The sequence below is a fragment of the Tamandua tetradactyla genome, chromosome X, assembly GCF_023851605.1.
Source record: "Tamandua tetradactyla isolate mTamTet1 chromosome X, mTamTet1.pri, whole genome shotgun sequence".
NCBI lineage: Eukaryota > Metazoa > Chordata > Mammalia > Pilosa > Myrmecophagidae > Tamandua > Tamandua tetradactyla.
The window spans coordinates 100,317,312-100,342,240 of record NC_135353.1 but is presented as its reverse complement, the minus strand read 5'-3'; the positions used below and the strand labels follow the sequence as shown (position 1 = coordinate 100,342,240).

At 39.9% G+C, this 24,929-nt stretch overlaps 2 protein-coding genes across 7 annotated transcripts in view; both read left to right on the top strand.

The window, feature by feature from the left end:
* Positions 1 to 5,838, top strand: part of NONO (non-POU domain containing octamer binding) — a 14,311-nt gene extending 8,473 nt beyond the window's left edge. For all 3 annotated transcript variants that reach the window (XM_077145564.1, XM_077145566.1, XM_077145565.1), the window contains 8 exons: positions 185 to 486; positions 1,138 to 1,233; positions 1,426 to 1,622; positions 1,920 to 2,004; positions 2,424 to 2,526; positions 3,065 to 3,104; positions 3,289 to 3,398; positions 4,179 to 5,838. In XM_077145564.1, coding sequence (XP_077001679.1) covers positions 185 to 486; positions 1,138 to 1,233; positions 1,426 to 1,622; positions 1,920 to 2,004; positions 2,424 to 2,526; positions 3,065 to 3,104; positions 3,289 to 3,398; positions 4,179 to 4,313 — 1,068 coding nt within the window. In that variant the 3' untranslated portion in view covers positions 4,314 to 5,838. The remainder of the gene's footprint in view (positions 1 to 184; positions 487 to 1,137; positions 1,234 to 1,425; positions 1,623 to 1,919; positions 2,005 to 2,423; positions 2,527 to 3,064; positions 3,105 to 3,288; positions 3,399 to 4,178) is intronic.
* Positions 5,805 to 24,929, top strand: ITGB1BP2 (integrin subunit beta 1 binding protein 2). 4 transcript variants are annotated; one of them, XM_077145570.1, is made up of 11 exons: positions 5,805 to 5,909; positions 6,150 to 6,199; positions 6,286 to 6,342; positions 6,418 to 6,563; positions 7,338 to 7,432; positions 7,546 to 7,604; positions 7,733 to 7,803; positions 7,913 to 8,012; positions 8,270 to 8,383; positions 8,607 to 8,669; positions 24,316 to 24,929. In XM_077145570.1, exons 1-11 carry the CDS (start codon positions 5,846 to 5,848, stop codon positions 24,340 to 24,342), a joined length of 846 nt encoding a protein of 281 aa, XP_077001685.1. In that variant the 5' UTR covers positions 5,805 to 5,845; the 3' UTR covers positions 24,343 to 24,929. The 4 variants fall into 4 exon arrangements, with proteins under 4 accessions (XP_077001685.1, XP_077001682.1, XP_077001683.1 ...); XM_077145567.1 differs by lacking the exon at positions 24,316 to 24,929 and adding an exon at positions 8,998 to 21,020; XM_077145568.1 differs by lacking the exons at positions 6,286 to 6,342; positions 24,316 to 24,929 and adding an exon at positions 8,998 to 21,020.

Here is a 24,929-nt window from a genome sequence, read left to right as displayed (position 1 = left end):
ACTGAAGAGTTATCTGAAATATACAATTTCCATTCTTCCAATTCTACCCATGTTTCTTTGTATGCTTCTTGCTAAGGTTTTTTTTTTTTTTTTTTGGAGACATTTTGTTATTGAGCCATGATACTGTTGATGGTTTGCTCAGGTGGTCTTTGTTAAACCAAGTTATTTTAACTTTATTCTGCAGGAAACCCGGACCCTAGCGGAGATTGCCAAAGTAGAGCTGGACAACATGCCACTCCGTGGAAAGCAGCTACGTGTGCGCTTTGCCTGCCATAGTGCATCCCTTACAGTCAGAAACCTTCCTCAGTATGTGTCCAACGAACTGCTGGAGGAGGCCTTTTCTGTGTTTGGTCAGGTGGAGAGGGCTGTAGTAATTGTAGATGATCGAGGAAGGCCCTCAGGAAAAGGCATTGTTGAGTTCTCAGGGAAGCCAGCTGCTCGGAAAGCTCTGGACAGATGCAGTGAAGGCTCGTTCCTACTAACCACGTAAGTAAGGGATAGTTTTCAGAAATAAATCTTAGGTTGCTCCTTCCTTGCTATTGTGGGCTGAGAAGTTAATCTCTAGGAACCATGTCCTTGCATTCTTTTAAGACTTGAAACTAATTCACATTTCTGGAACATTTTTAAAGCAATCCTCTATTTTTATTCAGAAGAAATGGTTTTCAATGTAATCTTAAACCATTGGAAATGGTGTGAGGATTAAGAAATAACATTTTCAGACTTTCAGTAGATTTGTCCTTTAATCAGAGTTAAATTTCCACTTCAAAAGTTTTCAGAACTCTGAAAAGTTGTTTTGTGCACGTGACGTTTCTTAATATTTTCCTGAGTTGTTTTCTGCAGATACCAGGTATTTAGTTTACACATAAGTACTGTACCTTCCTACTTTGAACATCTTTTTGAGGCTGTGTCTATAGTCAGAGATCTAAAGCCTAACTCCATCCTGATTGTCAACCCCAAATCCTCCTTAATACCATTAAAAAAACTTTGTTCCTTGGGCTTGGATGTAAGAACCCTTTCAGAAGTATGTTTAATTATCTGGTCTGATCCCTAAGTACTTCATTGTGTCAGTGGTTGATGTACAGAGGGAGCCTGATAGAGTGTGATTTGACTGACCATGAACTACCTTCTTTCTCCCAGATTTCCTCGACCTGTGACTGTGGAGCCCATGGACCAGTTAGATGATGAAGAGGGACTTCCAGAGAAGCTGGTTATAAAGAACCAGCAATTTCACAAGTATGTGGTTTTGACACATTTAGGTGTTTAGGTGTTTGCCTAATCCTAAGGAAGCTTGTAAAGGGGTGAGTAAAAGAAGGTCTTTTGCTGGATGTGTTCACTGGCTGCCATTATCTTGGCCCTTGGAAGGAATGTGATACTTAGTTGTGGGAATCTTGAGCAAAGTTAATGATCTGGGACCCTTATCCATAGGGAGCGAGAACAGCCACCCAGATTTGCACAGCCTGGCTCTTTTGAGTATGAGTATGCCATGCGTTGGAAGGCACTCATTGAGATGGAGAAGCAGCAGCAAGACCAAGTGGACCGCAACATCAAGGAAGCTCGTGAGAAGCTGGAAATGGAGATGGAGGCTGCTCGCCATGAGCACCAGGTCATGCTAATGAGGCAGGGTGAGTAGAGAGGCCTGTAAGAACAAAATGACATTTTTGAGATTTCTTTGGGCCAATCAGTAGAGAAAGGCCCAAATCTGAAATGTTTCGTTCATGTGGTAGGCAAAACGAGTTGGTAGTTGTGACAGAATCCTAGACTCTTTGGAGAAGGAGATATAGGTTGATGGATACCTTGGACAACTACTTCGGAATTATATTCCCTTTGCTTTCTGTATCTTTATTTTTGGAAATGTCTTGAGCCTATATGAGGAGAACAAAAGATATTTGAAAGAATACTGTGAATCAATTTTTTTCTAGATTTAATGAGGCGCCAAGAAGAACTTCGGAGGATGGAGGAGCTGCACAACCAAGAGGTGCAAAAACGAAAGCAACTGGAGCTCAGGTAACTTTCTTTCTTAAGCCTTATTTTCCAGACAACTCTAAGAGGAAATCTGTCACTCATGCTTTGTACCCATCATGCTACCTGGTGTGTAAACATGTTGGAAAATATTTCCTGACTTCTCAGTTTTTCTCTTTAGCTGAGATTTTTCTAGCTGTCTGTGGTTCTAGGCATTACTTGGGGCTGCACTAAAGGGAAAGCAGCTGAGTGCTGGTTTCATGAGTCTCCTTTTGGAGAGAACTTTTTGTTCCCTGAAGGACACATCCAAGTTACCTTAGGCTGGACACACTTAACTCTACTGCTTCCTGGGGAGCTGTGATAGTTTTCTGTAGGTTCTTGATTTCCTTGGCAGAGTCCCCTAGTAAGATAGCTTGTTCAAGTTCTGAAATGCCCCTGTCTTAAATACCTTGATGACTCTCAAGGCAGGAGGAGGAACGCAGACGCCGTGAGGAAGAGATGAGACGGCAGCAGGAAGAAATGATGCGGCGACAGCAGGAGGGATTCAAGGGAACCTTCCCTGATGCGGTATATCTCCCATGTGCCCATGATGTACCAGGCCACTCATGACAGACACATCATGCATCATCCACTAGGACTGTAAAATACCCCAGGGCTAGGACCAGTTTTCCCATACTGTGGAAATCCTTTTAGGAAGAATTCATGGAAAGGTTTGAAGGGGAGCTCTTCTTGCTCCACATACCATTTAGAATGAAAAGTTGAGGCCATTTGTATGCTGTTTAAACTTGGTAATGTAGGATGAGATGTATTGAGTCCTTTAGCAGCCTTTAGCAGTCCTTATAGTTGTACACGTTAAAGGTCTAGAACAAATCAATTTTCTCCTTCCTTTCTTTCCTTCTGTTCTTAATAGGATACTCTGACTTGTGTCTTGGTAGCTCTGTGACCTTGAACTCACTGCACAACTAGCAAGGAGCTGTTGGTGTTCCTCAGCTTGATCTCAGTACTCTTAGGATGTCTTACTATTCTGACTCCATACCTTGGTGTGTGGTTCTTAATAGATTGTGGTAGAATGTATTGTTGTCTTGAGTAGTTTTTTGTTTTTCAGAGAGAGCAGGAGATACGAATGGGCCAGATGGCTATGGGAGGTAAGAACTTAGGAAGCTGATGGCTCTGATACAGTTTTTTTTGTCTGGTCTTCAGTGAACTGTGTAACTTTTTGTGCTAAGTCTAGATTTAAATATCGTTTACCGTGTGTGTGTGTGTGTGTGTGTGTGTGTGTGTGTGCGCGCGCGCCTTCCTCCCTATGCTGATCATACTACTCTGCTTTAGGTGCTATGGGCATAAACAACAGAGGTGCCATGCCACCTGCTCCTGTGCCAGCTGGTACTCCAGCTCCTCCAGGACCAGCCACTATGATGCCAGATGGAACCTTGGGATTGGTAATAAACTGTAGAGTCTTATTATACCTCTGAATGGTGGTCGGAGGGGAAAGGGCTTTGCCTTCATAGCCCCTGGGCCTACCCAATTTTGCTACAGAGAGCAGGCTTTAAGACTACTGGTTATCTCTTAAATGTAACCTCAAGATCTTTATTTTTGACTCTTGAGCAAATCTAGTCTTAAACTATACTTTGCCTAGAAGTAAAGCAAATGACTCTGACTGGCCATTCTGGTTGCTATTTAGCTGGTACCCTGGGTGAACAGGTTGTTCTTTTTGGAGGGAAGGCAACGAAAAATAGACATTATCACATAAAATAGATGTGACTCCAAAGACTTTATGACTCATTACAATGTCTTAACGTTGTTTTGGTTCTAGTGTCAAGCTGAATAGGTGTAAGGTTGCTGAAGAACGGTGGCCTCCCCTTGTCCAGAAACCTAGCTTAGGAAAAAGAAAGATCTAGTTTAGAACTTATCTAACCTAAGAATTTAGTACATAGCATTGCTTAGTCACTCATGAGAAATTGGGATAAATAATTAAAGGTAAGATAGTTGGATGGGTCCCTAATCCAGACAACCTTCTTTTCAGGGTTATCCCTCTAAATTTTTGTTCTAAAGAAGTTTGGTCACCCCTAGAATCAGGAGCTTTATTGAAGAGTTAGTTGGGTGGACAGTTTCTTCCCAGTCAGTTTTAATGGCCTCCAGGGGAGGGACTGCAGATGAGTGGGAAGCTTGGGACGAAGGTTGCTATTTTAACATTGCTCTTATTTTTCGTTTTTCTTAAGACCCCACCGACAACTGAACGCTTTGGCCAAGCTGCTACAATGGAAGGAATTGGGGCCATTGGTGGAACCCCACCTGCATTCAACCGTGCAGCTCCTGGAGCTGAATTTGCTCCAAACAAACGTCGCCGATACTAATAAAGTTGCAGTGTCTAGTTTCCCAAACCCTTAAAAGAAGGACCCTTTTTGGACTAGCCAGAATTCTTCCCTGGAAGAGTGTTAGGGATTCCTCCCAATAGTTAGGTTTTCCCTTTCTGTACTACTCTAGGGAGACCTAGGGCAAGGGGGGGAGAGTGGTATTTAACAAATCAGTTCAGTGTGGTATATTATTTAACAAATCAGTTCTGTGTGGTGCATTCCTGAAGTCTCAAATGTTATTGATGTCGAGGGCCTGGGGGAACCATGGCAAAAATGGATCCAGTTAGAGCCCTATTAATCTTGATCATTCCATTCTTTGTCCATCCTGTTCTGTTTGCTTTTTTTTATCCTTATACTCCCTGTCCCCCAATCTGAGACACTGCCACATATACCACAAAAACCAAACGTTACCCTGCGACCTTAGCCCCATTGTTCCATTCACTTCCAGGTCAGAATTCAGGCAAATGTCCACAGAGATCACAGACAGCGTACATACGGTTCTGTTATAGCCCATATATTACCCCTTCATGTCCTAAAGAAGTTTTCTCATAGATTTTCATTTTAGTATATCTTTAAAATATCTTGTGTTAACTTGCATCCATCTTTTTCTTGGGTGAGGACTGCCCGGGAATGGCCCCTTTTGTGTCTATGATGTTACTATTCACAGCTTTTCTTGATAGGCTTAGTACAATCTTGGGAACAGGGTTGCTGTATGCTGAAGGTCTGACAGTAGCTCTTAGCCATGCCTATCTTAGGTAGTTATGCTGTGCATTTTTTATTGGTGTACCATGCTTGATTTGTCTCTGATACCATGAATTTGGAGTTTTTCTGAGAAATGGATCAGTAATGCAGCATCAACTTATTAAACTACATTTTAAGCCTTTTAATTTTCTGTGCTATTTTTGAAGGGTGAGGGAAGGAGGGAGGGATGGGGAGTTTTATCTTAGGAGATGAACACTAGGCTCTATAAGAAAAATCCTTTATGACCTTTTGATTAAAGTATTACTTATACATCCGGGCAAACACGGGGAGGGGGTGGGAATGATGTGCATACAATGGCTGAAATGGTTTACAAGGATTGGCGCTACACCGAAGCAATGAGGATAGAAGCAAAGCTGTGTAGAAAGAAAATTTGGATGAGTTGGGGTACCCTCATTGAGCCTGGGGGTGGGGTCTCGAAATTGGTATTCATTTCTGAGCAGCTGCTAGTATGTCATTGGCTTGGAATTGGTATGATGAATCTAAAACTGTCTCGGAGCAGTGGTTAGCTGACCTCACCCAAGTTCTAACCCCTATTCTGCCTGATCCTTTTTTCTTGAGCCTCAGAGCTGAAACGCTCCTGAGCTGTTTCCCATTGGCTGGGAAGGCCAATTGAAGTTCCCTTGCCCATGTTAGGAGGTGTACGCCTCCTGAACTAAAGATAGAAACAGCTGGTCCTTCCAGGCAGCTAAAAGCCTCCAGACTAAGAGGTGTTCCCCACTCGGCAGTCAGACTCCTTGAAATATCCTTTTCGTAATTCTACGAACGCCTCCATGTCTCTACTCTGCCATAACAAAGGCTGTGGGCAGCATTTTGACCCCAATGCCAACTTTCCTGGTGAGTAATCCTGACTGCCAGGGGTTCCGTATGGATCTTGGGAATGGTCAATTGGGAGGCAGCCTGTTAATGGAACAAGGAAAGAAATGCCCTAGGCTGGGGTGGTCTTCAAACGTCACTGGGTTTTTATTTGTTTTTAACATATAGAATGAAACCATAAGCATATAAATCTAGGAAAGAGGTGAGAAGTGGTAATTCGAATAGTTATCTTTGCTTCCTTGGTCCTTCTGGTATCCACAGATTCCTGTTGCCATCACCCTGGGGTCCCAATCTTCCATGATGCACTTAAGGTGAGGAGTAGATGAGGGGGGATTGCAAGAGCATTTCCCAAAGGAAATATACCCAGCAATCTAAGCTGAGCTGGGTCTCTTGTCAGGGTTGGTCCTGTTGCTGGAAGCGAACTGTAGATTTCACTGAGTTCTTAAACATCAAGGTAAATCCTTTACTTTCTTGAATTTTGCCCCTAATAGAATTCTACCCCTAATCCTTATCTCCTTGTCTATACTAGGGCTGTACTGTGGGACCACACTGTGCTGAGAAGCTCCCTGAGGCCCCTCAACCTGAGGGCCCTGCCACAAGCAGTTCACTTCAAGAGCAAAAACCTGTGAATATGATTCCAAAATCAGCCGAGACCTTGCACCGGGAGAGGCCCAAGTAAAGAGGAGGAGGTCCCCGGGTTTTTCCTACATTGATTTAGCCTCCTAGAAGTGATTATTGGGTCATTGGGGTTTGGGTACTAGGACCAGATATGTGACCAGGTGTCAGGGGGTTGAATGGTGTATATTCTGTGCCTTACGGAAAAATCCATGTTCCAAAAAAATGCCCTTTGCTCTAGGGTGATGAGTGATGATGGAAAATCAAGACAACAAAGTAGAAATAGAATACTCCTCACAGATACATACTTAGTGTATAACACAAAATGGATTCTTGACAATGACTTGATTTTTCTTTTTGAAAAAGCTTTACGTTTTACATCAAGGAAAGGTTTTAGCATTGGTACTAGGAAGTTGTAGAGTAGAATAAATTTTGTGGGAATAGCGTGAGCAACAGAAGATCATATTAACTCTACAATTTATAGAGGGAGATGAGGATGACTAGAACTATTGGGAAAGTAGAGGTCAAGAATCAGATCATGTTAAATACTAGGGTCTAAGTAGTTGGAAATGAAGATGTAGAGGAAATGATGCAGCTCTGCAGACAAATGTTAGATTTAGAGCAACTGAGTAGATGGGCAAGAGAAGCCCTGAGGATTTCCCCAGGGTTCAGGGATTTGGGATGTCAACAGAGATGGAATTTGACAATGGGGATGCTGTCTTATCTGCTCCAACCCTGCCCCACTTTCACTAAACTCTGTATCACGGTGGGAGTGTTGGAGCTGGTGATCGTGGTTAATGAGCCAGGATTAAATCCCCCACCCATAACCCCTAGGTCAGAGTTACCTCTGAAGCTGCTGCCACTCAATATATCCCAAGCCCTGGAAATGGCACTGGAGCAGAAAGAATTAGACCAGGAACCTGGGGCAGGTAGGTGGGTCTTTCATAGAATAAGCCTCAAAAGATTGAAATTTAGTGGAAGTGGCAATTTGGTGGTGGTGGTGGGGATTTGATAGGTTCCTGATTCTGTTTCCCTTGCTTAGGACATGACAGTAATCTGATCCGGATGGGTTCCAGCTGCCAGAACCCAGGATGTGATGCTGTGAGTTTTGGGGGCTCAAGCATGTGGCTGAGAGGTGCAATACCTGAGGACTGTTTATAGATATGAGATTGAGTGGGGTACACCTTAGAATGACCCGACTCTTCCTGATTCTCCCTTATCCATCTTAGGTTTACCAGGGCCCCGAGAGCGATGCTACTCCATGTACCTACCACCCAGGAGCACCTCGATTCCATGAGGGGTAAGGGAAGGAACTGGTGGATGTAAGAAGTTTCTCCCAATATTGATCATAGGATGTGAATGGAGGCTTGGGAAAAAGGGAGATTTAGTTGATAATCTTCCTACCTCAGGATGAAATCTTGGAGTTGTTGTGGCATCCAGACCCTAGATTTTGGGGCATTCCTGGCACAGCCAGGATGCAGAGTTGGCAGACATGACTGGGGGAAGCAGGTAAGCCCCAACTTTTCTGAACTCTTGATTAGAACCCAATCCTAGAGATAACCTCGTTTCCCTGTACTTATGAACATGTTCTCCCTTCAGGATGGACCCAATAAGATTCTGTTCCTTATTTCTTAACAGCCCAGAGACTTTGTAATCTGTGGTAGTATTAATCTTTCTGAGGCTATCTCTTCTACACACACACCATGAGGATTCCCCTTGGATTAAGATTTCAATCTTACCACCATCATTTCATATCTTATTTTTAGCTGCCAGCATCTTGCCGCCATGATTGGCACCAGACAGATTCCTTAGTAGTGGTGACTGTGTATGGCCAGATGCCACTGCCTGCGTTCAACTGGGTGAAAGCCAGTCAAACTGAGGTGAGGAATCATCTGATGCTGAATGGGAGGCTAGTGAGTTGGGTGATAATACAATCTTTCAGGAAGAGTGGCTGTGTCCAGTTAACCTAGAGGCTCCATAGTCCCCTGAGAAGAAGGTAGAGGTATTAGGTTAGGGTTGTTTGGCTGGTCCGTGGATGTAGGTATCACAACTCTGGCCTGGATCTTTGGGATTGTTACTACCCCTGTAATTCTTTTCTCTCAGCTTCATGTCCACATTGTCTTTGATGGTAACCGTGTGTTCCAAGCACAGATGAAGCTCTGGGGGGTAAGTGAAGTTAAGGGGGCACAGGAGGGGGAGGCAGATGGGGTAAAAGGAAGGACTAGATTCAGATTCGAATGAATAGAGGGTATCTTGAGGGAAGGAGTTATAGTGGGAAAGTGGAGATTTTCTCTTTATTTGCTTTGATATTTTCTTTCTCTCTCTCTCTCCCCCTCTCCCTGACTGTTGTCTTCCCATGTCTTTTTTTTCTCTTTATATATTTCTGTCCTGATTCCCCGCCCCCATTCACCACCACCCCACCCCTGACCCCAAACCCTTGATTTCCTCATTCTCTCTTTCTTTCTATGTTCCTCTATCTTTTCCTCCTTCTTAGGTCATAAACGTGGAGCAGAGCTCTGTCTCCTTGATGCCATCTCGGGTTGAAATATCCCTGGTCAAGGCTGACCCAGGATCCTGGGCCCAGCTGGAGCACCCTGATGCACTAGCTGAGAAGGCTAAGGCAGGGGATGGGTTAGAGGTGGATGAGGAAGAATCTGATGATTCAGATGATGATCTGAGCTGGACAGAGGAGGAGGAAGAGGAGGAAGCCATGGGGGAATAGTCACACCAGGCAGCCGAGTATCTAGATAGATCTGCAATGACTGCCTTAGGACCTCAGATACCAGGATATGGTTGGCCATGTGGTGTGATTGAGCAGCAGGGGGCTGAAGGAGGGGAGAACAAAAGTATCCAAACCATGATATTTTTTCCCTTAAATAAATCTTGTATTCTACAGATTAACATAGTGTCATTCTCTCATCTCACAATCTAAGGTCATACTCATTTTCTCCCAGCTTCTGTGTATGTTTACACATATGTGAAAACAAACACATGCACATTCAGTCTATTCTTCTCTACCATTTATTGAATACTTACTATGTGCCCAGTTATGTGTTAGGTGGTTTAGAGATATCTGAAAAACAGAAGACTTATTCATTTCTCTCAAGAAAATTAAAGTCTGGCTGACAAAGTCAAGGCCAATCTGCATGAAATAATAATAAACATTGTCAGGCAGTTTAACAGAGTGCTAAGTTGTGCAGTACACTTTTTAAAAATTTTTATTGCTAAAACAATGTACAAACACATACATTTTTTAAGCACATACATTCTTAACCTACAAACATTCCATACATGGTATACAATCAACGGCTCACAATATCATCACGTAGTTGTATACTCATCACCATGGTTATTTTTTAGAACATTTGCATCACTCCAGGAAAAAAAAAGAGAAAAGAGAAAACTCATACGTATATACCCCTTACCCCTCCCTCTCATTGACCACTAGTATTTCCATTTACCCCATATATTTTTTTAAAATTTTAACATTTGTGCCCCTTATTATTTATTTATTTAATTTAAACTCTTTATTTTGAGATCATTGTACTTTGACATGCAAAATACAGAAATCTCATGTACTTTTTACATCACTCCCCCCAATTGTAACATGTTGCAAAACTTATTTATTTTTTATCCATATGTTTTACTCATCTGTACATACAGTAGATAAAAGGAGCATCAGACATTCACAATCACACAGTCACATTACAAAAGATATATCATTATACAATCATCTTCAAGAAACATGGGTGCTGGAACACAGCTCTACAGTTTCAGGCACTTCCTTCTAGCCTAATACACCTTAAACTAAAAAGGGGATATCTATATAATGCATAAGAATAACCTCCAGGATAACTTCTCGACTCTGTTTGAAATCTCTGAGCCACTGACAACAGTACACTTTTTAAAAGAGTTATAGAAGTTGAGAAAGTAGAGAGGTTGATGTGGGCTGTAGTAGTAAGGGAAGGCTCCATAGAAGAAATACATTTTTCTTTATAGCTTTCTTGAGAAGTCACTCATGTACCATATGATTCACCCATTTAAAGCGTACTTCAAAATTTTTTAGTATAGTCACAGAATTGTGCAAACACAATCAATTTTAGAACATCTTCATCTCCTCTAAAAGAAACCCTATACCAATTAGCCATCATGCCCATTTCCCCCCCAAACCTACAGTCCTTTATAACCACTAATCTACTTTTTGTAGATTTCCCCTTTCTGAACATTTCATATAAATGAAATCATAAAATATGTGGTCTTTTATGATGTCTTCTTTCACTTAGCATGATATTTTTGAGGTTCATCCATCTTGTAACATGTCTCAGTACTTTATTCCTTTATATGGCCAAATAATATTCCATTATGTGGATACATCACATTTTTATCTATTTAAAATAAAATACATTCCACCTATGTATATGCTTTTATGCCTAATGTTCCTATGGACATTTGTGTACAAATTTTTGTGTGGGCATTTATTTTCATGTCTCTTGGGCATTTATATATATATATATATATATATATATATATACACACCTAGGAGTGGAAATGCTGAGTCATATGTAACTCTGTTTAACCTTTGAGGAATTGCCAGACTTTTCCAAAGCAGCTGTACCATTTTACATTCCTACCAGCAGCATGTGAGGGGGCCAGTTTTTCCACAACCTTGCAAATGCTTGTTGTTATCCATCTTTTTAATTATAGCCATCCTAGTGGATGTGAAGTGGTATCTCATTTTGTTTTTCACTTGTATTTCCCTGATGGCTAATGATGTTGAACATCTTTTCATGTGTTAACTGCTCATCTGTGTATCTTTTTTTTGAGGAATGTCTATTCAAGTCCTTTGCCCATTTTTAATTGGAATATTTGTCTTATTAATGTTGACTTACAGGAGTTCTTTATATATTCTGAACACAAGTACCTTACCAAATATATGATTTGCAAATATTTTCTTCTGTTCAATGGTTTGTCTTTCTACTTTCTTGATGGTGTCCTTTGCATAAAATTTTAAATTTTGATGTCATATTCAAGAAATTGCAGCCTAATTCAAGGTCATGAAATTTATGTCTGTGTTTTCTTCTAAGAGTTTTATAGTTTTAGCTCTTACATTTAGGTCTCTGATCCATTTTGAGTTCATGTTCACATGTAGTATGAAGTAGGGGTCCAACTTTATTTTTTTGTATGTGTATGTCCAGTTATCTGAGCACTATTTGTTGAAAAGCACCTGACAGATTGTCTTGGTACTCTAGTTGAAAATCAATCGACTGTAAATATGAGGGTTAAGAAGGATATTTTGAATGGAAATTTGAGGAATGGAAAATTTGAATGGGTATGGAAGAGTTGGGAGAGTCAGACTCTGATATAAAGTTATGTGTGTATGTGTGTGTTGTTTTAAATTGTCATTGTAAAGAAAACTCAGTGCAGAAGTATGTAGAATAAGTGAATTCTCCTCTTCAGCTTACCCCCAAGGTTAGTCCTTTTGTTGTTTTAACATTACTAATGTAAGAGAGGGTATGTTTAAGGGAAGGGATGATCAAGTTAAAATAGAGTGTAGCAAGTAAACACAATGTCCTTCCCACGTACCTGGGACATGACTCCCAGGGGTATAAATCTCCCTGGCAGCATGGGACCTGAATCCCGGGGATTCACTGGGACCTGGCATCATGGAATTGAGAAAGCCTTCTTGAGCAAAAGGGGGAAGAGAGAAATGAGACAAAATAAAATCTCAGTGGTTGAGAGGTTTCAGACAGAGTTGAGAGGCTATTCTGGAGGCTATTCTTATGCATTATATAAATATCCCTTTTTAGCTTATAGTATATTGGAGTGGCTGGAGGAAAGTACCCGAAACTGTTGAACTGTGTTCCGGTAGCCTTGAGTCTTGAAGACGTTTGTACAACTATATAGCTTTTACAGTGTGACTGTGTGACTGTGAAACCTTGTGTATGATGCTCTTTTATCTAAGATATGGACAGATCAGTAAAAAATAAGGATAAAAAAATAAATAATAGGAATAAAGGGTGAAATTTTAGGTGGATTGAAATACTAGTGGTCAGTTGAGGGGGGCAGTAAGGGGTATGGGATATATGAATTTTTTCTTTTTTAAATTTCTTTTTCTGGAGTGATGCAAATGTTCTAAAAATGATCATGGTGATGAGTACACAACCATGAGATGATATTGTGAGCCATTTTTGTATACTGTGAATGGACTATATGTGTATGAAGATTTCTCAATAAAAATATTTTAAAAATATAAGTAAAAAAATAGAGTGTGGGTACATGATTTAAAAAGAGAGTGAAAAGGCGTTTAGGTTTTTTCTTTTTAAATGTAGAAGACTGATATTTCTTTTTTGAGTCTCCCTTGAGCCAGATTTATTCCTTCAGTAGGGTGGCCAAGAATTTGGGAGAATGAAGCTCAAAACGCTGAGCTAGGAAGCTTACCAAATTTCACATTCTTTTCTCAGGTTCTTTTCATAATACCTTCTAGTCTCAGTTCAGGTTTAAGGAGCATAGGGCCAGGAAAGTGGATATGGGCAGTGAAAATGAGGGATTACAGCATAGCACATCTTGAGAATTTGGAAGCAAGATTAGGGGATATTAGGGAATGCATCCAGGGAATATGAACTCTCCCTCACAGAGAAGTTTGATCAGAAGTAAAGTACTTTTTGGACCTTCAGGCTAGTCAGCAATTCTGGTTATACCTCCTGCTCTCATCTGACGAATTTGAAGTGCAAATAAAGCTTCCCTTTGAACTTGAACCTTTCAAGTTAGGTCCTTCCTAACTTGGGCAGCAGTTTGATCACTTTTTCAACTTTTTAAATAGTTCCTGGGATACTGCTGACTCATAGCTTTAGAGCTGTAACTCTGAGTCTCAGGTATCATAAATACCCAAAGTTTCTGGAAACGACCATGTTACATACAAACAGCTCAGTATCTCAGAATTCAGAATTGACAGTGCACTTCCTGAAAAATGTGACTGCTGTAAGAGCTTACAATCTAGGACCCTTTACAATAGGCCCCAACCTGATAACCCATGCTCTCAACTTTAGTTCACCGAGTTTTTATATTATAGTTAGTCCATATGATTGAGGCATGATACTATTTGTCTTTTTGTTCCTGACATTTCATTCAGCATACAGTACTTAATGTCCATTCACCTAGTTGTATGCCTCACAACTTTATTCCTTCTTGCAGCCGGTCAATAGTCCATTTGTATGTATACTCCATAGTGCCCCCTTCCATTCCTCTGTTGTTATACCCTTAGACCACCTTCATTCATTGTGGATCAGGAACGCCACCATAAATGTTCATTTGTGACCCACACTCAGTTCCTGCAAGAATATACTGAGCTAAGCCGATTTCAGGATCATATGGCAACCCTACCCCTAGCCTCCTGTGGAACCATCAAACTGCCCTCTAAGGTGCTGCACCTCTCAGATTCCCTGCCAACAGTGAATAGGTACATCTCTTTCTCCGCATTTTCTCTGGCACTTGTTTCTCTCTGTTCATTTTTAAACAGCATTATTCACATACAATACAATCCAACCTAAGTGTATAGACATGCCTTCACTACCATACTTTATCTGAAGACATTTCCTCCCACAAAGAATCCATACCCCTTTCCAATGCCCCCTACCTATTGACATTTAGTTTTGGCATAATGCCTTTGTTACATTCAGTGGAAGCAATATTATAATATTACTGTTAATTATAGACCCTAGCTTGCATTGATTGTACTTTTTCCCATATATTATCTATTTTCAACACCCTGCAATATTGACATCATTTGTTCTCCCTCATGCAAAAACGTTTTTTAATTTGTACACTTAATACCAACACTGTACACTCTAGGCATTCCTAAATTATACCATCCAGTCTTTATCCTCTATCTTTCCTTCTGGTTTTATACATACCCCCAGCCCTTCTCTGTCTATCATACTCACATTCAACTTCATTCAGTGTGCTTATGTTATTGTGCTAAAATCAAGTAGTAGTGTGCTATCCATTTCTGAATTTTTACAATCAGTCCTGCTGCACAATCTGTATTCCTTCAGCACCAATTGCCCAATCTCTGCCCTATTTCTATCACCTGATAACCTGTGTTCTTAATTCCAGTTCCCAAGGCCACTCTTTAATGTTAGGTCATATTAGTGAGATCACAGAGTATTTGTCCTTTCGGTTCTGGTTAATTTCACTCAGCATAATGTGCTCAGGGTCCATTCAGGTTGTTACATGCTTCATAAATTTAGTCTGTCTTACAGGTGTATAATATTCCATTGTATGTATATACCACGGCTTGTTTAGTCACTAATCCGTTGATGGACATTTGGGCTGTTTCTATCTCTTGGCAGTCATAAAGAATGGTGCTATAAATATCGGTGTGCAAATGTCCTTTTGTGTCCTTGTCCTCGTGTCTTCTGCATATATACCTAGCAATGGGATTGCTGGATCATATGGCAATTCTATACTTAGCTTCCTGAGGAACCACCAAACTACCTACCAGAGTGGTTGTACCATTTTACATTCCCACCAATAGTGGATAAGTGTGCCTTTTTCTCCACATCCTCTCTAGCACTTGTCCTTTTTTTGTAATGGTCATTCTAGTGGGTGTCAGATGATATCTCATTGTGGTTTTGATTTGTATTTCCCTAATAGCCAGTAAAATTGAACATCTTTTCATGTGCCTTTTAGCCATTTGTATTTCCTCTTCTGAGAAGTGTCTGTTCGTGTTTTTTGCCTGTTTTTTAATTGAGTTGTTTGTCTTTTTGTTGTTGAGTTGAAAAATCTTATATATTCTGGATACTAAACCCTTATATGATATATGGTTTCCAAATATTGTCTCCCATTGCATAGGCTACCTTTTTACTTTCTTGACAGAGTTCTTTGATGCAAAAAAGTGTTTACTTTTGAGAAGTTCCCATTTCTTTCTTTCTTTCTTCAGTGCTCGTGCTTTGGGTGTAAGGTCTAGGAAACCGCCTCCTATTATAAGATTGATAAGATATTTCCCTGCATATTCTTCTAAAAGTTTTATGGTCTTAGATCTAATGTTTAGATCTTTGATCCGTTTTGAGTTAATTTTTGGATAGGGTGTGAGATATGGATCCTCTTTCATTCTTTTGCATGTGGATATACAGTTCTCTAGGCACCATTTATTGAAGAGACTGTTCTGTCCTAGGTGAGTTGGCTTGACTGCCTTATCAATGATCAATTGTCCATAGATGAGAGGGTCTATATCTGAACACTCTATTCGATTCCATTGGTCAGTATATCTATCTTTATGCCAGTTCCATGCTGTTTTGACCACTGTCGCTTTGTAGTATGCTTTAAAGTCAGATAGTGTGAGATCTCCCACTTCATTTTTCTTTCTCAAGATATTTTTAGCTATTCGGGGCACCCTTCCTTTCCAAATAGATTTGGTTATTGGTTTTTCTATTTCTGCAAAGTAAGTTTTTGGGATTTTAATTAGTTTTACATTGACTCTATAAATCAATTTGGGTAGAGTTGACAACTACATTTAGTCTTCCAATTCATGACACAGTATGCCCTTCCATTTATTTAGGTCTTCCATGATGTCTTTTAGCAATTTCTTGTAGTTTTCTGTGTATAGGTCTTTTGTATCCTTAGTTAAATTTGTTCCTAAATATTTGAGTTTTTTGGTTGCTGTTGTAAATGGAATTTTTTTTCTTGAGTTCTTCCTCAGATTGCTCATTACTAGTGTATAGAAACACTACTGATTTTGGGGTGTTGATCTTGTACCCTGGTTACTTTGCTGTACTCATTTATTAGCTCTAGTAGCTTTGTTGTAGATATTTCCTGATCTTCGACATATAGTATGATATCTGCAAACAGTGAGAATTTTACTTCTTTCTTTGCAATTTGGATACCTTTTATTTTTCTTGTCTAATTGTTCTGGCTAGAAATTCCAGCACCATGTTGAGTATCATTGGTGACACTGGGCATCCTTGTCTTGTTCCTGACCTTAGAGGGAAGGCTTTCAGACTTTTCCCATTGAAGATGCTGTTACCTGTGGGTTTTTCATATATTCCCTTTATCTTGTTGAGGAAGTCCCCTTCTATTCCTATCCTTTGAAGTGTTTTCATCAAGAAAGGATGTTGAATTTTGTCAAATGCCTTTTCTGTATTAATCGAGATGATCATGTGGTTTTCTGCTTTGATTTGTTGATACGGTGTATAACATTAATTGATTTTCTTATGTTGAACCAAACTTGCATACCTGAAATAAATCCTGCTTGGTCATGGTGTATAATTCTTTTAATCTGCTGCTGGATTCGATTTGCAAGAATTTTCTTGAGGATTTTTACATCTGTATTCATTAGAGAGATTGGTCTGTAATTTCTTTTCTTGTAGTATCTTGTGTGGCTTTGGAATTAGGGTGATGTTGGCTTCATAGAATAAGTTAGGTAGCTTTCCTTCCTCTTCAATTTTTTTTGAAGCAGGATTTGAGCAAGGTTGGTACTCTTTCTTTCTTGAATGTTTGGTAGAATTCACATGTGAAGCCATCTGGTCTTGGAGTTTCTTTTTTGGGAGTTTTTTGATGACTGATTGAAAATCTTTATTTGTGATAGGTTTGTTGAGGTGTCTATTTCTTCTTGAGTGAGTGTTGTTTATGCTTTTCTAGGGCATTGTCCATTTCATCTATGTTGTCTAGTTTTATAGCATACAGTTGCTCGTAGTATCTTCTTATTACCTCCTTAATTTCTGTGGAGTCTTTAGTTATGCCCCCTCTCCCATTTCTGATTTTATTTATTTGCATCCTCTCATCCTCCCTCTCTCTCTTTCTCTTTTTTCTCAGCCTCATTAAGGGTCCATTGATTTTTTTTATTTTATTTTCTCAAAGAACCAACTGCTAGTTTTGTTCATTTTCTCTATTGTCTTTGTAGTCTCAATTTCATTCGTTTCTGCTCTAATCTTTATTTCTTTCCTTCTGTTTGCTTTGGGGTCAGTTTGCTGTTCTTTCTCTAATTCCTCCAGGCAAAGTTAATTCCTCAATTTTTGTTCTTTCTCTTTTCTTAATATAGGCATTTGGGGCAATAAATTTCTCTCTCAGCACTGCCTTTGCTGCATTCCATAAGTTTTGATGTGTTGCATTTTCATTTTCATTTGCCTTGAAATATTTATTGATTTTTCTTGTAATTTATTCCTTGACCCACTGGTTGTTTAAGTGAATTTTCAGACCCAGTGCTGTTATTGATTCCCAGCTTCATTCCATTATGATATGAGAAGTGCTTTGTATAATTTTAATAACTTATATAATTTTTTAAAATTTATTGATACTTGCTTTGTGACCAAGCATGTGGCCTATGCTTTAGGATGATCCATGAGTACTTGAGAAAAATGTGTATCCTGCTGTTGTGGGGTGTAATGTTCTGTAAATGTCTGTTAAGTCTAGTTCATTTATCATAGTATTCAAAATCTGTTTCCTTCTTGGTGCTCTGTCTAGATGTTCTATCCATTGATGAGAGTGATGTATTGAAGTCTCCAGCTATTATTGTAGAGGTGTCTATTTCTCCCTTCAGTGTTGTCAGTGTTTGCCTCATGTATTTTAGAGTACTGTGGCTTAGTAGATAAATATTTATGATTGTTATGTCTTCTTGATGAATTGTTCCTTTTATTAATACATAGTATCCTTCTTTGTCTTTTGTTTTACATTTGAAGTCTAATTTATTGTTAAATCTTATTTTTTTCTTTTTTACCTTTATTGACAGTCTTCATTTCTCCACTCTTCCTCAGACCTCTCTCTCCTGTCTTTTCCTATATGCCTTTAGTGCTGCCTTTAGTATTTCTCGTAGAGCCAGTCTCTTAGTCACAAACTCTCCCAGTGACTGTTTGTCTGATATTTAAAACTCCTCCTTGTTTTTGAAGAACAATTTTTTTGTTGGGTGTAGAATTTTTGGTTGGCAGTTTTTCTCTTTCAGAATCTTAAATATGCCAAACCACTGCCTTCTCACCTCCATTTTGTCTGCTGAGAAATCTGCACATAGTCTCATCGAGCTTCCCTTATGTGTGATGGATTGCTTTTTTCTTGCTGCTTTCAAAATTCTTTCTCTCTCTTTGACATTTGCCAATCTGATTAGTAAGTGTTTTGGAATATGTCTATTTGGATCTATTCTGTTTGGGGTATGCTGTGCTTCTTGAATCTGTAATTTTATGTCTTTCATAAGAGATGGGAAATTTTCAGTGAATATTTCCTCCGTTAATCTTTCTGCCCCTTTTCCCTTCCATTCCCCTTCTGGGACACCCATAACACATATATCCATGTGCTTCATGCTGTCATTCAATTCCCTGAAACCCTGCTCATATTTTTCAGTTCTTTTCCCTGTCTGTTCTTTTGTGTGTAGGATTCAGATGCACTGTCCTCTAGTTCACTAATCCTTTCTTTTGCCTCTTCAAATCTGCTGTTGTCGGTTTCAATTATTTTTTTCATCTCTTCTGTTTTCATCTTTCATTCCTATAAGTTCCACTGTTTGTTTTTTCAAACTTTCATGTTCTTCTTTATGTTCACCCAATGTCCTTATATCCTTCAACTCTTTTGCCATATCTTCCCTGAACTCGATTTGATTTCTTATGTGATTTTGCATGTCTGTTCGAACATCCTTAATTAGTTGTTTTAACTCCTATATCTCATTTGAAATGTTAGTTTATTCCTTTGACTGGGCCATATCTTCGATTTTCCTTTTATGACTCATTATTTTTTGCTGGCATCTAGGCATTTGATTTCCTTAATTAGTTTGTTCTGAAGGTCATTTTCAGTCTTTTACTTAGGATTTTCTTGTTGGTTGGCTTTGTTCTCTATCTGTTCTTTGGCATTCAGTTCAATTTATTCTAGCCCCTCTAGCATAGCTTCTGTTTAACTGATCAGATTTTTTCAGCTCTTGTTTTCTGGTTCTTACCTAGCCTATGTGAAACTTTTTTTTGAAGAGGATCTTCTCAGATATGATCGACCCCCGTCAGATTTTTCCAGACCAGACTGGCCTCCTCTCAGGAGGAAAGAGTCACCAGTATCAGTTTCCCCTAAGGGTGAGACCCTGCAGGTTGTCAGACTTTCCTATGAAGCCTCTAGACTCTGTACTTTTCCTATCCTGCCCAGCCTGTGGCACTTTTCAGCCTGCAGCTTCCCACCAGTGTAAAGTGAGGCAATGTCTTAAATTCTCAGCAGCTTCTGCCTGCCAGTGGTATGGTTGAGACAAAGGCTGAGATAGGAGGTTGGCTTAGCTTGCTTCTGTTTTTCCAGCCCCTGAGGCCTGAAATCCCCGAAAGGGGTCCTCCACTTGAGCTGGGCCCCACCCCCTTTTCTTGGGGGAAGATACACCCTTTAGGGAATTATCTTCCTCATTTACCTGACTAATTACTTTGTCTCAGGCATGCCTACATTCCGCCCTTGCCTGGGGCAATGCTGAAGCTTGAGAGTGCTTGCAGTTCTATTTAATGAGCTGTTAAGAATTTTTAAAAAAAGAGGAAAAAAAGCTGGGTTTGCCAATCAAGATTTGGAGTTGGTACATGGCTCTGCATGTCTCCAGGTTCTATGTGCCCACTTTTCTTGGGACCTAACCCTTTTCCAGTATAATGTGCTGTCCGACTCAAAAAGCCTCTGTTGTTTTTTTCTGTTGGTCCTGACCCTCTCTGCTGGGGCAAAAACTCTGGCTCCTTTAGTGCTTACTACAGTTTCAATTTTGCTCAGAGTCTATTTTCAGCAGTCGGAATTTGTTATTAATTCTACTATTGGAGCTTGGTTGAGTTTTGTCCCTAGTAATATCTATTTCTTTTTACCTTGGGAACCACGTGCCATGCCCATGCAGGAAGAGTGCTGGCCTCCCTGGCTTGGAAGACTTATAGTTTTGTGTGAGAATTCAGTCATTCCACCTGTTTCAGACTGGTGTATGATGTGTGTCCAGCCACTGAAGTCCCCCAAACATTGTTCCATTCAGTTCCTGGGTATTTACTAGCTGCTCTGGAGGACTAGCTAAATTCCATACCTCTCTATGCCGTCATCTTGCCCCACCTCTTTGTCCCATAGTAACCTTTTTTTTTTTCCTGACAATCAATGTTCCTACTTTTTTGTTGTCCACTACTTTACAGTGGGATTTTTGTTGGGTCTCACAACTCTGAAATGCAAGTGGGGAAATCATGGCTTCCATTTTAGAGATGAGGAAACTGAGGCTTGGTGACTGGAAAAGTCTTACTCTGGGTGACCCAGCTAGTCAGTGGAGCTGCTGGGACATGAACACAAACTTTCTTGGCTCAAAGCCATTGCAGCTTTTCTTTGTTGCATAGTAACCGTTTTTAATGCAAACTACCTGCCAGGCACTATGCTAAATGCTCTGCACTGTCATTTAATCCCCCACTTCCCACCATCAAATCTATACATTTGCTCACATTAGCACAAATCATCTCCCTCCCTCCTTTTACACTTCTTATTCTCCCTGACCTTTATATCCTATCCCTTCACACCTTCCCAGAAACTTTACATTATTAATCATCCCTTCTCTCTCCTGTTTATTCAGCCATTCCCTCTCAGTGGAATATTTTCATTGATATTAAACATGATCAAGTCTCTCCAATCTTACCAAAACAAAGTTTCCCTTACATTTACATCCCTCTCCAGCTACTGCTTAGCTCCCTTCTTTCCTTTATAACCAAACTTCTTAAAATAATTGCGCTCTCCATTTCCTTCTCACTTCTCAACAATCTCAGATCTGACTTCCAACCCACTCAATCTGTGGTAATAAGGTCACCATTGACCACAAAGTCCCACTAAATCCAAGCAAAATTTGGTAGTCATGATTGTTTTTTTCCTTGAAATACTTTCACACGTTGGCTTCTGTGTGACATCCCTCCTCTTGGTTGTCCTCCTATTTCTCTAGCCACTTGTTTCAGTTTCCTTTATAGACTCCTTCTTTTTTACCTGGTCATTCAGTGAAGTTCCTCAAGATTCAATCTAGGTACTCGCTCTTCTTAGATAACCTTCTTCTAGACTCTCTGTTATATCCTTGGCTTTAAATACTACCCACATGCAGCTGACTCACACTTTTATCTCTAGGCCATATCTTTACTCTGAGAGCCAGATCTGAGTATTATAGGAATAATAACTAACAAATAGTAGAATAGTGCCTGCCATATAGCTGGTACTATATAGTGTTATTGTTAGTATTACTAGTACTATTACTACTACACTCTTCACCAAAAGCTTTCACCTTAGCCTACCAGGAAAGTTGGGGTGTTTTCTTTGTTTCTGTGGAGAGGTGGGGTTACATTGCCAATAAGCAATTTTATAATCTTTCAGTAGGAAAATCGGACTTACTTGACAGATTTTGCTAGACTATAAAGTAATATTGTATTTACCACATCATAGCATCTGCTCCACAATTAAGGGAGAGTTGAGTTTGTATAGTACTATCTATAAAATGTTACTGTTCTAAGCACTTCTACCTACATTATCTTAATCCTCACACTTGCTCTTTGAGGTAGGTATTATTATCCTAACATTTTATAGGTGAAGAAGCCAAGACTCAAAGAAGGAAATAGCATGTTTGAGGGCCCACAACTATTGATTAAAATTGCTAAGAGTTGTCCTAGAGTCCCTAAGTGCCCAGGAGGTATCTTCAAAGAGGAGCCTGATGCTACACCCTCTAGCCTAGCAGAGTTCCTCTGACAAGCCTAGCTAGGGACCAGGGAGACCTTTGGTTGATCACTGATATCTTCATTGACATAAGCCTTTTCCAAACAACTTTTATATCCCTGATCACCTGATCTCTATCCTCAGTGGACCCTTAGATACTCCACTCTCACTTCATTCACATTAGTAATTATCTCCCAGTTCCGCTAGATTCCTCCCCATCCCCTATTCCGTGGGCAGCCACTTCAGTGTTACTGTCTCCAGGATCCTTGCCTTCACTGTCCTCTTTCTCCCTTTTTGCTCTCATAGTCCTAGAACACTGCTGGAGGGAGTCCAAGCAGACCAATATAAATTCATGCTGTCCAGTTTCAATTTGGCCCTTGCAAGTGCTCAGCAACCCTTTTATTTGTCTCATGCATTCCTTGGCATTCTTCCCACAAAGGCTGTTCCAGACCTCTTTCTCTTCAAACTCCAAATTCCAATCCCCCTCCACTGCCACTTCTACTTCTGCAGACTCCATATTAAACACTTTTAACAAATGAACTGTCCCTCCTGCAACAAATCATCAACATCTTTCTCCCTTCCATCATTTGCCCTCTATTTAGCATCTATTTCCTTTCCTGGAAAGGCAGCTGATGTTATGGATCTGGATCTCTTATTTATCCTTCTAGAGATATTTTATGACTCTCTTTCAAGCAAAAAATATGGAGAAGAGGGAACTTGTACTGGTTGTTAAAGATTAGTAGGATTTGGATAGGTGGAGAGAAAGATGATATTCCAAGCAGAGGAAATGTTCCAGATAAAGATACAGAAGTGGGAATGAATGAGATGTATTTAGAAAACAGGGTATATCAAGTAGAGCAGTCTATCAAGAAATATTCCCAGCTGCTGCCTCAACTGCTGCTTCTCCTTTTTCAATTCTAACTTCTGCTTGATTATTGCTCCCCTCCCTGCCCTGCTCTACTTACCAGCTCAGTGGAAATCTGAGACTACATGGCCCCTCACCCATCCTGTCTTGTCTGACCCTCTGTTACTATTTATTGAGCTTTCACCCCAACCATCTGTTTCAGCCCTGCTAAAGAGGTCCCAGTTTCTTCCTGAGTGACACTCCTAGCCATCCACCTTCCATTTCCTTGGACACATGGACAGTTTCCCCACACCACTGAAAACAGAACAATGAATATAGATGAAATATTGGGAATGTGCTGTTGATTTTACTAAGACATGCGGAGGTCAAAGCAACAGGTATAAATTATGCAACAGAGATGCAACTAGCAAAATCCAGACTCTGAGAAATTCTACTAAAAAAAGAGCCTGATTTCTTCAACAAAAAAATTGCAAGCGAAAAAAAAGATGGAGGGAGATCTTTTTATTTAAAATTAACATATAATATATATCTGCCATTAATATATGGCCTTTATTGGGCATTGAATCAAACAAAACATTTTAAAACCAAAACAATTACATTTATGATACTATTGGAAATTTGAATATTAATGTAGGATTCAATATATTAAAAATTTATTTTACATGTGCTAATGGTATTGCAATTATGGTTTTTTTTAATTTAAAGATCCCTCCTTTTTAGAGTTACGTACTAAAATATTTAGGTATGGAAGTCTATCATGTTTGGGATTGGCTCCAAAATAATATAGGAGGGAGGAAGTATATGGAGGTATAGATGAAACAAGATTGCCTAAGAGTTGATACTAATTGAAACTGAGTATTTGGTACATAGGGATTCATTATACTATTCTGTCTACTTTTGTACATATTTTAAATTCTCCCTAAAAAACTTTTAAAACAATATTATTGAATTGTCAAGCATATGATTAAAGTCTGTTTATTACTCTGAAGGAGTGGAAACAGGAGGAGCAAGAATTTGAGAAGAGGAGGATCTGAAACATCCTCTGTAGAGAAAAGTGCCAGGGAATGTACAAGACTAATAAATGGGTTGCTGAGCATTTGCAAGGGTCAAGTTGAAATTGGACAGCACAAATTTATATTGGTGTGCTGGTTTGAATCTGTTGTGGACCCCAGAAAAGCCATGTCCTTTAATCTTCATTCAGTATTGCTGGGTGGGAGCGTTTTGATTGTTTACATGGAGATGTGACTCACCCAGTTGTGGGTGGTAACTTTTGATTAGGTGGTTTCCATTGAGATGTGTCTCCACCCATTCAAGGTGGAGTTGCCTACTGGAGCCCTTTAAGAGGGAACCATTTTTGGAAAAAGCTACTGTGCCCACGCAGCCATAGACCTTTGGTGATGAAGAAAGAAAATGCCCCTGGGGGAGCTTCATGAAACAAGAAGCTGGGAGAGCTAGCAGATATTGCCATGTTCGCCATATGCCTTTCCAGTTGAGAGAGAAACCCTGAAAATCATCAACCTTCTTGAACCAAGGTATCTTTCCCTGGATACTTTAGATTGGACATTTCTATAGCTTTGCATTAATTTGAACATTTTTACGGGTTTAGAACTGTAAACTTGCAACTTAATAAATTCTCCTTTTTAAAAGCTATTCCATTTCTGGTATGTTGCATTCTGGCAGCTAGCAAACGAGAACAATTGGTCTGCATGTTTCTCCCTCCAGCAGTGTTGTAGGACCATGAGAGCAGAAAGGGAGAAAGAGGACAAGGGAGGCAGGGGTCCCAGAGACAGTAACACTGAAATGGTTGCTCATGGAATAGGAGATGGGAGGAATCTAGTGGAACTGGGAGATAATTACTGATGTGGGTGAAGTGAGAGGTGGAGTATCTAAAGGTCCATTGAGAGCAGGTGATCAGGGATATAAAAGTT

Excerpts from the sequence above, each read along its gene's own strand:
- ITGB1BP2 (XM_077145567.1), top strand. The coding sequence starts at position 5,846 with ATGTCTCTACTCTGCCATAACAAAGGCTGTGGGCAGCATTTTGACCCC. Across the intron at positions 7,804-7,912 it reads GCACCTCGATTCCATGAGGG|GATGAAATCTTGGAGTTGTT; the intron begins GTAAGGGAAGGA and ends TTCCTACCTCAG. Across the intron at positions 8,670-8,997 it reads CACAGATGAAGCTCTGGGGG|GTCATAAACGTGGAGCAGAG; the intron begins GTAAGTGAAGTT and ends CCTCCTTCTTAG.